The 19,483-nt window shown below is 34.2% G+C and overlaps 1 protein-coding gene across 13 annotated transcripts in view; it reads left to right on the plus strand.

The window, feature by feature from the left end:
* The window catches only part of LOC143360357 (uncharacterized), a 349,079-nt gene extending 331,496 nt beyond the window's left edge, over positions 1-17,583 (plus strand). For 11 of the 13 annotated variants that reach the window (XM_076799116.1, XM_076799112.1, XM_076799113.1 and 8 more), the window contains one exon: positions 13,996-17,583. In XM_076799116.1, coding sequence (XP_076655231.1) covers positions 13,996-14,088 — 93 coding nt within the window. In that variant the 3' untranslated portion in view covers positions 14,089-17,583. The remainder of the gene's footprint in view (positions 1-13,995) is intronic. The other 2 variants (XM_076799115.1, XM_076799120.1) reach the window with 1 other exon arrangement.
* Positions 17,584-19,483: the final 1,900 nt, after the last annotated feature.

Raw genomic sequence — 19,483 nt, forward strand, 5'->3', positions numbered from 1 at the left:
TGTGTGTATGTGTATATATATATATATATATACATATATACATATATACATATATATGTATGTATGTACATATATTTATATATATACATACATAAATATACATACACATATATATGTATATACATATTTATATATATATTATATATATATATATATATATATATATATATATATATATATATATACTTACATACATATATAATATCTTATATTTTTTTATTTTTTTTTTATTTTGATTTTTTATGCTATGTCTACCCTTCTTCGCTTGGCTTCAAAACTTATTGTGCACGAAATGTTAATGATTTTTTTTCTCTACGCACTGAGCGTAAAACTTGTAGGGGGTATTTTAGCGCTCTTTTTGCATGTATCACTTGGACGTTATTTATATTGTTTATATATATATTTATATGTATATTTATATGTATATATATACATATATATGTATATATCCATATCTCACAACTTTATATTAAGAGTAATTTTGCACCGGCTCAGCATTGTTCGGTACAGTCTTGACTTTGTCCACATCTTCGCATATCGAATAGCTTTATTCTGTTCGTTGGTGCACACAAAGGATATAAAGTCAGACTCGTTCGGTGGTTTTTTCTCTAGGGTTTTCATCTTTTCATTATGCGTACATTTAGTTGTCGTAGATCAGGTATGGGTAACTGTCATGCAATGCTAGTAGTAAATTGGTAGTTTCGTTCTTTCTTATCGATGCGTCTTTATGCATATCAATTCTCTATAACTATTTCGGCGAAAGTTCCGAAAATCGATCAAGTCGGATTGAGCTCAAATTTTGCGCATAGCCTCATTTTGCATTAAAAACATGTTTCCCAAAAAGATTTTTGGCGATTCGAAAAAATATTTTTAATTATCTTATTGGTATTTTCTACCACACCAACATAACATTTTCTACCTTACCGGCATTTCCATATCAATTTCAACATGTTTTTGTATCAATCCAATCAATGTGTTTGCATCTCTTTTATTGTCTGGACACATTTCCAAGCGATATTTACCGCCACGCTCAACCACGTTTATAAAACAATAAAAATGAAACATAATTCTATCCAAAGCTAACCCAGATCTGATCCAATCAGACCGGTATATAACAAGCGTTATACCGGTAAAGTAGAAAATGTGTCGGTAAGGTAGAACATGATTCTAATATGATACATTTTTTTCGACTCGCCAAAAATCCATTTGGAAAATTTTAGCTCAAACTGATTTGACCGATTTTCAGAACTTCAGTCTTTTACTTAATTTTTTTTGTAGTATTATAGCAAAATTGTTATTTTTTTGTTCGGTTCTGTTAAATGTGTAATTAGATTAGAGATGTTTATGGAAACAGATTTATTGTATATCAATTCATATAATATGGTATACATGTGTATATTTTAAAATTAAATCAAAATTTCTTTGGTTCACAAAAGACACTATGTAATAAAGTAAGCATTTAAAGCAATCACGTAAATTTGTGCGAACATTTTAACCAAGTTTTACACTCAGTGACATATTGCAAAGTTAAACACGCAGTATTTATATTCTCTTTTTGTAACATTGTCAAATATTACTAATATCATTTTCATCGATAGATAAACTCGATTTCAATCTTTTAAAAACATGTAACCAAACGAGTGGATACTCTGTTGTTCTTTACACTATTGTGCTACCATGTGCACAATCAAAATTAATTTTTATACTCTTCGACTATGATAACTATAAATAACCTCGCATTTCTTGTTGTACACGCGCAGAACTAATTCATTGACAATAGAAGCACATTTTTTCTTAAAAGCTTTGAATGTACTTTGTGTTTCTATTAATCTTTTCATTTTCTAGGTAACTTAGAATATCTGTATAGATAAAAGAAGTTGGTCCTATTTTCTGTAAAACTAAGATCTTCCTGTAGGTATATCTTGATTCACGAAAACAAAATTAGTTATAGAAGTATATTTAAATGACAGAATTTTGTGAAAGATTCTTGTGAAAATGAATGGAAACGTTAAAGAGACAGATTAAAATTTTGTTAATAATACGTTTCTAACACATTCAACGTCATTAGATATTTTTAATAGTATTTTATCGACATCAAAAATAACTTTAGAGAAATGTTACATTAAGCTATACGAAAACTTAAATGTTACTCAAATACTTATAATACGTCAAATAGTTACTTCCAACTGAAGAAATAAGGGTTGCAATCGAAATTATAATAAAAAGTATAAAAGTATTTTTTTCACTGAAATTAACTATGCTTTCCAAAATTCTTTATTTAAATACAAGCTACCACATTAACCCTGTAGAAAGTGCATTACGTTGTCGTTACTTTTCAATCGCGATTGTAGCTCAAATGACGTATATATTGAAATAGAAATATTTTTTACATCCACAAAGGCATTGTTGTTCAGGAATAACAATAATTGTAGAAAGTATAAAATTCAAATAATTTAAATTAATTTATTTTTATCATTTATTTTCCTTGTACAGAATACATAAAAGAAGTTCGAATTTTATGATAATTGAGGATACTCAATGTCACACACAATGCCTTTAAAAATGCAACAGTAAACATCTCTAACAAGGAACACTATTCAATTCATGACAAATTCACACAACATTTTTTATACACGTGGAAAGTATACAGGGTGTCTCACGTAAGTGCGACCTCCAGAATATCTACTTTAATTTGATGAAGTAAAAAATTTTTGATGTGTAATTTGAATGGTATCAAGTGGTCAGTATCCCGTAGAGGTTGTTTTTTAAAAGTCCTTTTTAAGTGTGTAAAGATTTTAAGTTCAAGGTCATTTCAAAGGTCATGTCACAGTACATATTTGAATGTATCTTTTATGAGCTACGTGATACAACATAAAAATATATGTAGTTATTTAAAAAAAAAACATCGATAATCTTGACAACTACGAGATAAAACAACATTTAAAAAAACATCCTCTGCGGAATAGTGACCACTTGATGCCATTCAAATTACACATAAAAAATGTTGTACTTTGTCAAAATTGAAGAAGATATTCTGGGGTTGCACTTACGTGAGATACCCTGCATATCACAGAGTTCAGGAAATTGTAAATTAGAAATGCTACCAAAAACTGATCTTAACTTAGGAGTTTGACAAAGATAGAAGGAATGAAGAAAATTATCTATACTTACGATTGCATTGCCATCATTATTTATTATCATTAGACTCTACATTTTATACATTTATAAAAAAATTGGTTAAGTAGAATATAAAAAAGGAAAATTATTTAAAGAATTTGTCAATATTGTTGTGTTATTTTTAACTCATTAGAATTATTAAGACAAGGAATAAATATCTATTTGGTTCCTGCCACAATTAATACAGACAATTTTTATTTTGTACAAATATCCGCAGTCTAATTATCACCTATTTTTCTAAATATTATGAATTTAATATCTTTCATTTATTCTAATTAATTTTTGTAAAATACACATAATTTATTTTGAACAGATTGCCGTGTCATTCTCCTTTACTCACATCGTTTCTTTACTTCCACCTTTATTGATATCCCAAGGTCAGAACACATTTTGTAATTTATATTTCTTAGAGTTCGCTGACACATCCATTTTTATTTATATAAAAAATTCTGTGCAATTTTATCATCAACTGAATACTGTTTTTTGTAAGCATTGGTATTATTTCATAGCTTCTCAAAAACTTTAAAGAGGTAATGTCTTGCAAGGCACACAACCAAGTGTAACACGCCGATTTGAATGAAATTTTATTATGATATAGTTTGTTGAAAAACATTTTACCCACATTTTTCTTTATCTGCCATGAGCCATATCTAGGGGGTGAAACATCCCTTAAGTCGAGGGAACTAGAGGGTGTAGCAGAAGAGAATTTCTTTTTAATTGTGTGTTTTCGATCGACGAATTTAGATACACAAGAAAATTTCAGGGAAAGGTATTTGTTTAAATAAGTTTTTGCAGTTTTTCTTATTCATTATTTATCCATTTTTATATAAACTCGTGTGTGTGTGTGTGATCTATTTTGTACTTTCTTTTCGTTATTTAACAATAATTTTAATACAAATTCGTTGATCGAAAATACGCAAATTAAAAAAACAGATTATTGCTTTACACCCTCTATTTCCCGAGACATTTAAAAAAATACGGTAATTACCCTCGAGTTTGAGGGCTATTTTTGATCCCTAGATATGGATCATTGTAGATAAAAAACAACGTGTCAAATACTTTTCAAGACACTGTATCATACCAAAATTTTATTAAAACCAGTGTGTTACACTTGGATAGTGTTCCTTGTAAGGTAGAGTCATTCCCAACATTTTTAGCCATGGTCAGGACTTGGAAGGTTAAAATTTGTTTGTTTATAATATATTTCGATTTGAAACCGAAACGGCGCAAAAGCATATTGTGTCTGTTTTTAGTTGTAGGGTGGTGGTGCCACAAGCTTCAGTTCATTCTGAGTAAATATTAGGAATCAACCTGCCATCTTGTTGCATCGTGTAACGATTGTAATATTGTAATGCTTTTTCACAGTGAACCAAAATTATATTTTGACGCGCTACTCTTAACCTTTCTTTTCGGAGCTGATTGCTGTCGTTACATGAAGCCAAATCCGCGCGCTAAATTTTTCGTCAACGAATATGAAGTGTCTTGAAGAATAGTTTAAACATAATTTCAATACCCTCAAACATAATTCGTGAACAATAAAATGGTTTCCTACAGATTTTGAAGTGAATATCAATTTTACGGTGGCACAAACAATCTAGCTAAAATTTATTAACAGTTTTTCAAGAATGTATTGTTAAAAACAATTAATACGTTCACTGGAAATTTTATTTCAATATAATTTTTTATAGAACTATGTGATTATGTTTATTCAATTTTATTTGATTAATGTATCTATCATTCCACCTTTATGATGAAATTAAAACTATTTTTATGTACACTTTACAAGATAACGTCTTATTAGATTTCATTAAGAAGAGTAAACCTCGCAATAAAAACGATTTTTAGTGTAAGTTTCATTGCAAAGAGTATATCATATCTGTAAACGTTATGAAGACACAAATTGTCGTTACATGACATAATTTCGAGCTACGTTAACTATTTCATATTCCTATGGAATATATATTGTAGCAATTTAGAAATACTTTATTTATAATTTATACTTACAAATTAATCGAAAAGGATAATTCATATTTTACTATGAACATTACAAATTATTCAATTTTAACTTATAAGTTTTATAATTATAAGTTTTCATTTATTTTATCACACTTTTACACCGCACTTGTTTCAATCTCCTCTTTTATTTCGTTAGTGTGTAGCATAAACTGTCGAGATTTCTAATTCACTCAAATCCAAGTTTTAAACTGTTCTTCAAACAAAGAATTTTTGTTATTTTTCTACAAGTTATTTTCTCTTGTATTTCACATATATGCATATTCTATGACTGTATAAAGTTTCATAGATAAATCCGTGTAATTATCTTTTTGGACTGCGGCTTTTACATCCTTATAGTGCATACGTTTTTCAATTAAAATTAATTAAAACCCTCAATCGGATCTGATAAAATTTCTATTACACTAAAGATTTCATAATTTGCTAGTGGTTGTTATTTCTCTTTTCCTCTCATCATCTGAAAGGTGGAAATAATAATGGGATTAAAGGTCGACAGAACAAGCATATAAGAAGGGAATAGATATACAGTAAGGGGCATAACTGATTACACACTATTTGAAACAACATAATTTTTTTCAAATTAAACCAAATGATTTGAGCGTTTTTGAGAACTTCGAAGGATTAGACGGCATTTATTAGGCGAGGTTTAAACAATTTTTGTATAAAATTTGAATCGTTCGGAACCGCATAAGAAATAGCAAAAGTTGGTTTCTTCGGCTTTTTATCTGAGTCTGTATTGAAAATTTAAGAAATGTGGTTCATTCTCTCGAATAAATAATATCTAAGCTGAAAATTTCACCCATATTGGTTACTTCGTTTACGAGTTATAAACGATTAAAAGTGGGAAAATTGCCATTGTTCACGATTTTCGACTTAAAATCGCGCTTTTAATCGTTTAGAACTCATAAACGAAGTAACCAATATCGGTGAAATTTTCAGCATGGATATAATTTATTCGAGCGAATCAAACACATTCTTTAAATTTTCAATACAGGCTCAGATAAAAAAGCTGAAACAAACCAACTTTTACTATTTCTTTCACGATTCCGAACAATTCAAATTTTTTCCAAAATTTTTTTACATCTCGTCTAATAAACTAATCCTTCTAACTTCTCAAAAACACTAAAGTCATTTGGACTAATTTGAAAAAAGTTATGCTGTTTCAAATAGTGTGTAATCAGTTTTGCTCCTGACTGTACAATTGTGAAGGAAATACAGTGGTTACACTACTTATGTCCCAAAAGCCTAACAGATAAAAGTCCCAGAACTATCCCCACTGCCGCGGAGTGTACCCCGTGAGGCTCGAGAGACCTCGGTCGCCGAGGAGTGTAACATAATACAGGTCGGGTATACTGGTGTGAGACCAGGAGACCACTACTGATCCAATAACGAAACAACTTTGTTTTTCATATAATTTTTTTATGGGACTTTCACCAACGTATTCGTGGCATTTTTCTAATAAAAATTATACGAAATATGATATACCCAATATACCCGACCCGTATTATGTCACACTTCTCGGCGACCGAGGTCTCTCGAGCTTTGCTGTCCTTTTCTACATTCGGCGTGGATCAAAGAATGGTGTCTCCTATCCGATATATGTCCCTGGTCAGACCCGTGTTTTGGACATATATCGAGTAAACAGTGTATTGATGGCATTTACATAATTCGAGGTTCATGGCTAGTGATCCCTTCATATTTATTGATCTTCAACATTGCTTCTTAGTGTTCTGCAATACAACTGCTTTAATCAATATGAACAAGTAAAGAAACAAAAAGCGCTGTTGTTCTCCACGTTCGTTGCTTGTCGTGTGGTTATTGACCATCCACGATAGTAAAGCCTTTTTCTCTTTTTAAACATCACTAGGTTAGTGGTCTATGGGATGTATTAGATTATTAGATGCATAGAAGATTTATGGCTTTCATAAAATTTTCGGTTGGACTTATTAGCTATGCGTTCTCCTACGTAGATGCGTCTTTGTCAAAATAATTTTGATCAACATGATCGAGAACTCGTTAATACCTTTCTCTATTCTTTTTTCTTTATACCTTCTAATGAGTATAAAGTGGAGTATTTACAAATTAACATGTTACTCTTTATTGAATGTACAATAAAGTGTTCATACATTTGAAAGATGAAACTCAATGTCTCATTTTGTTATACGTTTGAAAATGTATAATACTGTTCACGTAACAGTAACTGGTAAATTGTTGGAATTGAAATAAAATTGGTTATCTTATTAATTTTTTTTTAATAAATAGACAATCCTTAAATGTTATATTACGCCTATTTCTTAATTTTGAATTACTGAGTGCTTATTCGATCAACTGCAACAAACAAAAATGCGTCAGTTCTATTATGGAGCCGGTATTGATTTTTTATACAGGGTATCTCACCTAACTCGACCATCCAAAATATCTTGCTTGTTTTTTATGATACAAGAAAATTTCTGAGGAAAATATTAGTTGGTTCAGAGGGGCAAATATTATGATAGGCAAAAAAATTTGTACAAGGTTATATTTTTAGAGATTTCAAAGTCATCGAAGTTTTTTTTATGGAATGATATATTTTTATGGTCGCTATATGATAGCCGAGGTCAATATGAATCGAACGACCTGTAATATTATGACCTTCATGTGACCTTGCGTATGAAAAATTCATAAAAGTAGGTCAGTTGATGTTAATAGTGAAATAAAGATGACATGATCCTCCTAGGGTTTCAAGAGATGTTCTTGAACCTTGACTATTGACTGTAAACACGCTTACAAAAAATTGTAAACACTGGTACAAATGCTTCTCCTTTCGGTGAGTCTAATCAGTACGTTTAGAAAATTCATCGGGATTTATTCGATTTTAAAAGATAATATTACTTTTCTGAAACGACAGTGTATAGTGATGCAGAAAAGATAGAAACGATTTTAGTTTATGATGAGGCTAAACATAACTCAGTACAGGCATCTCAACTGTACGCAGAAAGATACCCTGAGAGAAATCATCCAATCATTCTCGAAAAAGTTTTGATCGCATAGTTAAATTGTTTTGTAAAACAGGGAGTATTAAATGATTGAAACGAAAACGATCAAAGCCTGCTACTAAACTTTTGTATTGACTAAGGGTTCTTTAGGCATTTCCAAGCAAGTGTGTGCCGAATATTGCAACGTCATAAATTTCATCAATACTATATTTGTTTACATCAGGAGCTTCATGGCAACGACTTTGAGAATTGTGTTGCTTTTTGTACATGGACATTGCAGCAAATAGAAAGAAATGAACATTTCTTTTATGACGTTCTCTTTACTGACGAAGCTACTTTTTCTAACCATGGACAACTGGACACACATAATATGCATTATTGCTGCACTGAAAATCCGAAATGGTTTTGTCAAATTGTACACCAGCGTCCATGGAGTGTAAATGTATGGTGTGGAATCGTTGGTGATAACAAACTCAAGGTCACGTGAAGGTCATAATACTATAGGTCGTTGGATTCGTCTGGACCTCGGCTATCCTATAGCAATAATAAAAATATATCATTCCATTAAAATAAACTTCGATGGCCTTAAAATCTCGAAAAATATACACTTGAACAAATTTTTCTGCCTATCATATTTTCCCCTCTGAACCAACTAACGGTTTCCTCTGAAATTTTATACTATCATAAAAAACAAGCGAGATATTTTAGATGCTCGAGTTAGGTGAGACATCCTACATAGCAAAATGTAGTGGAATAGAATTATTTATAAACCGATAGAATATAAATGTGGAGTCGCAGAAATTGAAAAATTGGAATCGTGATTGGAACCATTATTTATGAATAATTATTTATTCTACTTCGTTCATCGTTTTCTTGTTTGTAATGTGCGTTTCAAAGAAATCAATCCCACCAGTCATGAGCGTACTGCATTTCTTTCCAGTTATAACATAGGTATATTACAAAAACAAGAAATAATTTCGTCAACGTTGAATTATTCACTTTGGCACGCTAATATCGGTTTCAAAGCGAAGCAGCAAGACAGATTTCGTTAATTTCGTTTGTTTTGTTTACGTTCTTTGCTCTGCACAATAACTGCACTATTCATTAATTTTGTTTCTTTTTTTACAACATTCTATCAGCAACCAATTAATTCCTGCTACAAAGATTACATTAAAGAAAAGATGTATACTTCAATAGTGGATTTTCTATATTTTTGGTAAATATCTTATTGTCTGCTTAACGCAATTGTCATTTTGTCAAGAACAATAAGATTTTTTTCTTAATGGCTGTTCTACAAATTGGTCTATAAGTTGTTACACAACTACAGTGGCTCAGACCGATAATCGTCCACTACTCTCACTCACCTGTCCGCTTTTACATGTATGTATATATTTGTTCCCTTACGGATTACAAAGGGATCCTGTTCCCTTTACAAATCATTCTTTATTTTTTTTCTCATCGTGTCCCTCATTTTTTTCACTCCCACCCTCTCGTCCTTTCATTCTTCCTTTCTTTCCCTTTCATTTACACTTTCCATCCTTTTGGTCCTTTCTCTCTCTATCTAACTTTGCCATCCATCCCTTTCCCTCTCCGCCTTCAGCAAATATTTTTTTATCTTCCCCTGTATCCTCTCTTCCATTCCTTCTTCTTCTATGAACCTTTCCTGCACGTACTCCCAAGTTTCTGCTTCGTCTCCACATTTTTGCATCGTCTGCCATCTTCTTCTTCCCAGTCTCTTCCTCCCTTAATTTCCTTTCCTAGTCTATACCTCGCTACTCTACTCCGTTTCTTTTCTTTCCGTATCCCATAGTTGGTCATATTAGAGCATTGAAAAACCTTTCCCTTCTTTTATAATTATCTTTAAAACACTTTTTTCTATACCCCACACATTCCCCATTACACTTCCTGCCTTCCTAATTCTGCCTTCGGCCTATCTTTCTTGTCTCCCATTCTTTTTCAATATGCACCCTAGATATTTTATTTCTTCCTCTACAGTCCCTTCTCCATATTTTTTTCTCCTGCCTTCTTCTCCCAAACATCATTATCTTTGTCTTTTCCCAATTCACTTCTATTCACTTCTCTCTTATAGAATTTCTAAACTCTTCCCTCATTCATGTCATTCCATTCTCATCCCTCGCCAATAGTACCAGATCGTCCGTATACTGCGATGTATACATATATCTTTCTCCCTCCTATTTCTACTTCGCCTTTTCCCCTCTGTCTCATCCTTTCTTCGAGGTCTGCCATAAGTAGAATAAATAGCTTCGCACTTAAAGCTTTCGTCCTTGTATCAACTCCCACCCTATCCAAAATTTTTCTCGCATCTCTCTTCCTATTTTTACTTTTGCTGTTGTCTCTCCGTTTTTTTTTTGTTTCGAGGAGGTAATCTCGTTACGGATATCCCCCGGGTGGGGGGTCATGTAGGAGCATTCAGTGACTCAATGAGCGTCCCGCGCATTTCAATCTAGTAAGCCCCCGCCTTTTGGTGTACCTCCCTGGAGGGGAACGCCGCCCTTCTCGTAGCTACTCTATTCGAAGACACCGCGCAACGGACGACGCGGTGTCGCCCCCCCCCCCCTGTTAGGCCGCCCAATAGACATCCGGGACCTCTGGTCCCTTACCTGGAGATCACCAAGGGCGCCCCCGCCCGCGTCAGAGCTCTCGATCCCGTTCCTCCGCCTACTTTCGAAGCATAACCCGATCACAGAAGGAGGTGAACTCACTCCACGTCCCCTCGACCCCCACTAATCGTCTCGACGACAACCGGGGCAAAAGGTTGTGCATGGCGCTCTTCCTCCCACGCCGGACACTTCTCAGAGTGTGTTGCAGTGGTGATCACCTACGTCGCCCGAAAGGAGACCCTATGCCCCATTGCTGTTGTATCTCTATACACTTCCTCTAATCTTTCCTTTGGCCCTTCACTTACCCCTTTCCTTTGGCGCTATCCATAAATTCTTTCTGTGTACACTATCAACCGCCGCCGTTAAGTCCACAAAACATCCTATTATTTTTCCTTTCTTCTTCATCAACTCTCTATCTATTAGGTAGGTTAAAACATATATCTTGTACATCGTTCCTCTTTGCTAAACCCTGTTTGATTCCCCGGCACCATTTTCTTCTCTTCAACCTCTCTTTCTGATCTCTCCTCGAGTACCATAGTATAGATTTTGTACATTCTATTTAGCAATGTCACTCCTCTATAACGCTCTACCGACCCTCCATCTCCTTTCTTTCTTATCGGTACTATTACCTCAACCTTCTACTCTTCCGGCTATCCTTCTCCTTTCCATACCCTATTGCATATTTTCCATACTTCCCTCCTCAACTTCTTTCCACCATTTTCTTTCAATATCTCATTCACTATTCCATCTTCTCCTGCAGCTTTCCCTCCTTTCATTCTTTTTATCACTCTTCGTTTTTCCTTCCTATTCTACCTCCTGTTATTCTCTTTTCCACTCGCCCTAGTAATCCCATAAAATATTCCTTCCACTCTTCTATTTCTAACCTCATTTCTATTCCCTTTCCCCTCCTCCTCATTTTTCTCATGAATTCCCAAACCTTCCCCTCCGTATTCGCTTTCCCGCTTCATTTAATATCCTCTCTTTTTCCTGCTCTTTCTTCTTTTCGCATAGCTTCTTATATTCGTTCTTCTCTTTTTATACTCTTCTCTTTCTTCTTTCCCTGCCTTCCATTTCCTTCATGTCCTTCTAACTCCCTCTCGCTTTACATTCCTTATCCCACCTACCTCTCATTTTCCTCTCTTTCTTGACCTGAGTGCTTTCTATTACCTCCAGTATTTCCTTGATCTTCATTTCTAAATCTCCTAATCTCTCCCCTATTCCTTCCCCTGTCACCTCTACTTCCTCCATTTGACTTCCTCCTACATTTTTCTTTTACTTCCTCCTCCCATTCTATTTTCAAACCCTCTTTCTTTTTCTCTTTTCTTTCGTCTCCTTTCTGTCCTCCTTTCATCGTCACTACTATCGCTATCCGCTTTTATACAATCCACTAAATACAAATAAAAGTCGTTTATACGTAACAAAAAAAATTCTTTGTTTAGGAAAAAATTTTCTTAGTCTCACCCCCTAGAATTGTGACACTTCTTGGAAAAATGATCTGGAAAAAATTTGAGATCGATTGGATCATCGGTACCCGAAACGCATCAAATTTGAAAATTTTCTCTCTTTAAGGATACATAATAACATAAACAGTTTTTAATAGAAAAAACATCCATGACCTTCAAATCTTGAAAAAATTTTTTTCCCTGCCATTTACTTCCCCTATATACTACAATTTTTGTTTGAATATAGTGACAGAAAAGAAGGTTTTTTCAAGGTCGTGTTTCAAGTATTCAAAGTCGTGGATGTTTTTTTCATTATCAACTGTTTATGCTATTTATGTATCCTTACAGTGAGAAAAAAGACAAATTCACCGATATATAATAACGTATATTTATGTCAAGATATAGAATTCAAAATTCCCATGATACAATCAACCCCAAATTTTTTCCATATTATTTTTCCAACAAGTGTTACAATTTGGAGGGGCGGGGGGGGGGGGGGGTGAGGACAAATGAATCTTGCAAAATATTTTATTATTTCGTGAAATATGGCTAAGGTCCACCGTAATATATATTCATGGAATAATGTTCGTAAAATGTAGTACACAGGTTATATATGTTGCACATCTATATATTACACCCTGCAAACAAAATTAGAACCACAATGGTAATGAGTAGACGATTTTCAGTGTGAGCCACTGTATGTCAAATCATGTTGCTGGTCATTCATTGAATCCAGATGTTTATATAAATTCATATTCCGTACACTAGGGACATACTAAATTGTAGGAGATAAATCCAATGGATAAAAATTTAGTTCATTCATTTCAGAAATTGCTAGATTCATTTGAAGTACATTACTGTGACATTCGTTAATTAAGGATTAGATTTTAGAAAATATTGCATATGTTCAACTGTTTCGTTATTTTGCGTTAATATACATACGTATGTATTGATAGAACGAAGGTGTGCGTAATACGGTGTTAAATGATCATGAAACAAGACAAAATACATTTTCACGATGAAAATTGTTTCCGTTGCATTCGGTAACTAAAACAAATTTGATTACATAATAGAGCAGAAGATTTTCAAAACTGTTGATACTCCGCCGCTCATAATTTCTGTCTATTTTACCCTACATCCTGGGTAAACTTTACCTTAGGAAACTATTAACTTTTTTATGTAATCCTGTAGACTTTGGCGAGAAATTGCAGAAAATCCAAGTTTTAATCCTAGGAGATTAGTAGTTCAAAAGTTATGCGTTTGTAAAGATGTGCAATTTTCTGCGTTTTTGACAGGTAAGGGCGCCGCCATATTGGTATGTACTCAGCGTCGCGCATTGTCTAACGAGAGGAGCCGCTAGATGGCAGCACAAGCAGCCGGTGATGTCGATACCACAGATTTGTAAGCGTGGTCAGGGCCCTCTCCGGCCACCCACACGAACCTAACTCCTATCAGCCTCCTCGCGGCTCCGCTCATTGGACGATATCCGAGTACATACCAATATGGCGGCGCCCTTACCTGTCAAAAACGCTGAGAATCGCACATCTTTACACACGCATAACTTTTGAACTACTGATCTCCTGGAATTAAAACTTGGATTTTGTGCATTTTCTCGCCAAAGTCTACAGGATTACATTTAATAAGTGAACAATTTCTGGTTTCCTGAAGTAAAGTTTAGCCTACATCCTAAATTGACCGACGCCTCTCGATCGAGAAAGAGTGGTCGTGTTCGATCCAGCAAATACACTGATTTTATCGCTCTAATAGCTCGAATTTTTTCAGACTTCTATGGAGGAAGTGGCTCGAGGTGATCCAAAGGTGAACCAGTCATCGCTGTTACAGAAGCTGTTGTCCGAGTGACTGCAGGCCAATAATACCATGCATGGTAACGGGATCTATGTAATATACGTTTGAATATAAACGATAACGGGAAACGAGAAGGCCGGATGAACGTCGCGAGAGAGAACAAGGAAGGAAGAATAAAAGAGGGTAGAAAGAGATGGAGTATCGATTACACACGCATACACGGACACATAGTCACACAAAACAATTACACCCATGTTACACCTTATACGTAATGAATACTATTGTATTATATGTAACGCTACAACACACGAAGTCAGTATTCAGATACGTATCACCAAATACAATGCGAGAAAGTTGTAGGCCGCTGCGCCCCCCGCACTCTCGGACCTTCTGCGTGCTGATAGGTGAATGGTGGGAAGCACAGTGGGCAGTACTCGCGCATGCGACGAAACGTAGGACCACCACCACCACCACCACCACCACCACCACCACCAACGACTTTTATCTTACTCGAATTCGAAGGACCAAAAGTTTCCGTTTCCCGTTCGGCTATGACGAGAATATTCGCTCGCTAATAGGGTGATATCGTCGCATCGTCTCGGAGTTGACGCAATCATGGATTGCGAATTGTACGTCGAGTGAAACAGAAAAAGATGAATTGGAGTGGATATCGCGATGGGATGAGCGCTACGATTCGAAGAAACATGAAACGAGAGAAGGAAAGCGATGATTGCGTGGGAGCATGCGGCCGCATAGCGCCACGCTCTGTCTTGTTTTATATATATACATATAGAGTGATAATATTATATGTGTGTATATATATAGAAGGAAGAAAGCCTTTGTCGGGATATCCCAGCTTCGAACGATATTCGAGTATAAATATATAAAAATATAAATATATATGCATATGTTTATGTACATAAATATATATGCGTGCATATATATATACATGTATATATACATATGTATATACACCGCCGACGACTGCGGGGCTCAGTTTCTGTTGGCCGGAGCGTGATCACGTGGTCCGTCAGTGTTGTATTTGGTATCACTGAAAGAAAGAAACTACGTAGGTACCTCAAAGGTATACTTTACTATACCACTGGCTGTTGAACATAGAACTATTTATAGGTTTAATTATTGTACACAAGAGGGACGATTAACGAGAGGAAAGATGATGAAAACAAAATAGAGCACTATCCACGTATTCTCTTAATTTAACATCCTTTTTGACTATTACATTTATGAATAATATATTTGTGATTGTAAGAATCTGCAACCAAAATGTGACAAAGAATACTTGTTGTTGTTAATATGATTATAACTATTATTATTATTATTATTATAATTATTTTATTTTATTTTATTATTATTATTGACATCATCATTATCACTATTACCAATATTCTTGTTGCAATTACTATATTATTATAATATAAGGATTATTATTATTAATATTATTATTTTATTATTATAATAATAATAATTATTATTATTATTATATCGATATTGATATTATTGAACACTTGGAATATGCATATTTCTATTCAATAGTAAGAGTACCTTTATATACATATATATATATATTGTATAAATGTGTATGTATATATATGTATAGGAATTTATATAGCGCGTTATATATGACTAATTCGCCTGATTATTTGTATATAATCGGTATATAGATTTACGTATATTTATATATGTATACGTGTGAGGATAAAGAAATGATAAAAAAATAAGATGGAGATCAATCTTCTATTTTGCATAGCTCGGTAATTCTCCTTTTGGGCTTAGAGATGCACATTAAAGAAAGAAAAGATAAAAAAGAGAAAAAAATATGAAATTACTTCTAAATGACATCTGTTGTTATGTTGATCGAATCGTGAACAAAACAGAATTACGAAAGAAAAAGTAAGTGGCGAAAGCAAAAACGATAATAGAGGAAGAAAGAAATATGTCTAATCAGGTTTATATGTATATACACACGCCGCGCGATACAAAAGAAATGGTGTGTATATATGTATATATACATGCATATGAAAGAAATCTCACGCAAGTGTCTTATTTTTCCAGGATGTTTACCACTTATTAAATGAGAGAGTAAAGAAAAAAATACGTGAATAAAAGTAAAAAGACGACGGAGGAAGTTGGAAGAAATTGCCACGAGGTAGACAAAAGAGAGAAAGGAACAATGTAATCAAACGGAACGCGAGTTCGTCAGCTCCGTTACGACTGAAATCCGCGTCGAAACGTGTCAAGCTTTGTCCCTTTCGCATAGAAAACGTCCCCTATTGTTATTGTTAGTTCTTTTACGACACGATCCCTGTTTGTGCGAGGTCCCTTCTTTTTCTCGATTCAAAATCGTCGTTATTACGATATTTCATTATTTTCCTTTCCCTCCCCGGTGTTTTGTTCTTTTAATTTTCTGTTCTCCTGTTATTATTGCGTAACATTTTTGTTTCCTTCTTCTTTTTAAGCGCGTCAGAATCGCTGAAGCGTCAGAGTGTTCTGACAGACCGTTGTCGATCAAATCGCAAACACGATCGTCGTGATCGTGTATCGTGATCGGAAGGCTTATCCTTTTCGTTAGATAAGCTAGATGATGAACTTGTTATTTTTCTTTTATTTCTACTTTTTGTTTTCTTGATAAGTTCAGACAATCTTACGAGCGTCGTAGTAATTAATCTTGATTATCGAGTGAAGTTAATATTTCTTAAGGATAGAAATATTTCTTTTAGAGCGGAGTTTGGGGTTCAATACGAGTCGCGGGAAGGTGCCGGAGAATGCTGGACGTGTACGGTCGGCGAATAATGAAAGAGAAGAAAATTGTAAATTGCGAGGGAAAGGGGAAGAAAAAGACACGATGCGATTTTTTAATTATACTGTGATGAAACTGGCCTGGTTAAATGAAATCTCTGTCGCACTTTCTTCCAATTTGAGCAGTTACAAAGTTGCGTAAAGAAAAAAAAAACGATAAAACCTGTAAAACACATTCGTGAGGTACTCTGAATATGTACACGTGCATACATAGGACACGTATACTCGTTTGTTGTGTCGCGCGTCGCCGTTCACACACGGATATACGTGACGTGCACATGCGCACATGAGCGCGCGCTCACGTTTCTCTGTCTCCTCTGATTCTCTCGCCCTTTTACCTTTTTTTCTTTACTTTCTCTTTGTTACTCCATTCGCCATTCACCAATCTTCTTTCCTCTTATCTTCCCTCTTGTTTTCTCGTTCTTTCCCCACCCCTCCCTTTCTCCCTCTCTCCTCTCTCCTTTTCTCAAAATCGCGCGCGTGTGTGCGCGTACGTACATGTGTATGTATGCCCGCGCGTGTGTGTATGTGTGTGCTTACGCCTGCATGAGCGGATGAGAGTGTATGAATGGTTCGACGGTGTGCGTGCGGCTCCGCGTGTTTTTCTCTTTGTGCGTGCGTGCGCTCGTAGGCACGCTTGTACGCGTGTGTGCGTAGTGAATTACGTCATATAGATAGATCATATGTGCTTTCTAATGATGAATAATTTTATAAATATAAATATAATATCGATCTCACGTGTACTTTTATTTCATCGTTAAATACATATTCGGTTGTCCAATAAGCTCGTGCGGTTTTCATTTAGCTTGTTTATTTATTCATATTACTAATCGCGTGTACCCTTTCATATACAATACGTACATACGTACTACACAATAACACATTCTATGTACATGAAGCATGAACGTATTAGCCAAAATTTTAGATTCTCTTGTCAATCTTCAGCAAAATTACTTCGCGTAACATATTTCATCCTAAGTCGAAGCTGAAATTTTTTAAAACTGAATTACTGAAATTTAATTAGTCTCTACTCTTTATGAAGCAATGAAAACTTTTGCTATGACTTCAATTGGTTAAGCTAATGCTTTCGCTGTCGGTTCTGGGAATCTCGGCTGGATGTGGCGTACATTTTCCAAAATCTCTACATAGCTCAATGCCGCACGGTTGTGACATTAAAATGGTATATAAAATAAAGATAAGAATTATTGTTTTATACAATTAATCATGTTAAGCATAATTAATATTATGTTTATAATCATTTGTTGATTCACATTGGAAGTGTTTAGATTTTATAAATGCAAGCTGAACGAATTAGAAATTTATAGATATGTAATATTCTGTAAAATTCATTATAGTTAAAAAATATATTTATTTTTTAAGTAACAATAAACTATATTTACATAGTACCCAAAAATGAGTCCAAAAATAAATTATTTTAAGTGAGTTCCATAATAAAATTTATCATTTACTACCGCCGTTTAGTTTGGTGCTTTTAATAATTATTATTTTTATACAAGTGAATTCTACAAAAATTGCATATAATAGAAATATCACCGTCTTTCTATAAACTCTGTGTTAGGCACACGAAGAACATACAGTGAATCCGGGATACAGTGAATTCTCGTTACGAGTCAGTTGCACGGTTCTGGCGACTAACTAGAAAGTAACTAAGTAAAAATTTATTTTGCTCAATAATCCTTTTAATATGTTAGAAATGGCATATCGTTATTGTTAAACTCTTGTAATCTTTTTGCTGTTTTGAGTTACACCTACTCATTTTTGTCATAAATGCCTAAAATCCGCAGTCTAGTAATGAACAATAAAAGTTACTTCCCATTATAATTATATTAACGGAAAATTAGTGTAAATATGAACCGAATGATACAGTGTTTGGTATCTTTTTAATCAGAATATTTCCAGAAATATATTGGAGACAGTCTCACAAAAAAATAATTAATAATAAAAAAAGTGTAAGTTTTGATTTAATTTCATTTCATTAATTACTTTCATATTTCCCGAACGCTTCATCTCTCCGCGTCTCTTCCTTTCCCATACGCTGTCCGTTTTTGCGTCCGAAACTTTAATCGTTCATTATACAAGTAAATATCATCGGAATCATCATATTTGGTTCCATTTTAATCAGAAAAATGCCACGAATATGTTGGTGAATGTCCCATGAAAAAATAATGAAAAATAAAGAAGTTCTCGAGCTTCGCTGTCCTTTTCTATGTTCGGCACTGCATCAAAAAATAGTAGGGGCTCGTCAACAGCATTTGCGCGCTGTGACTTTGACAGATAACTCATAGGACACACGAATTACGACGTGTTTACCGACCGTGGAGAACTATAAATGGCGGTAAACTATCGTTGTCTTTTTTTAAGTTCGGCACTTCATCAAAGAATAGTGCCTCGACGACGACAACACCCGAGCTGCTGACATATAACACGGATTCACTGTATTTCAGCCTACATTTTTTTCATTATTATATCTGTAGATCAAAAAATGGGAGTATTTATTATACTTTAAACAGTATTTTTGTCAATACATTTTTATTTAAACGTCATGAATACTAGTTCTTTAATGTGTAGCACCTACCTGGGTAGTGTCCCCATCATAGCACCCACTTTACCC

Source organism: Halictus rubicundus, chromosome 13 (genome assembly GCF_050948215.1).
Source record: "Halictus rubicundus isolate RS-2024b chromosome 13, iyHalRubi1_principal, whole genome shotgun sequence".
Lineage (NCBI taxonomy): Eukaryota > Metazoa > Arthropoda > Insecta > Hymenoptera > Halictidae > Halictus > Halictus rubicundus.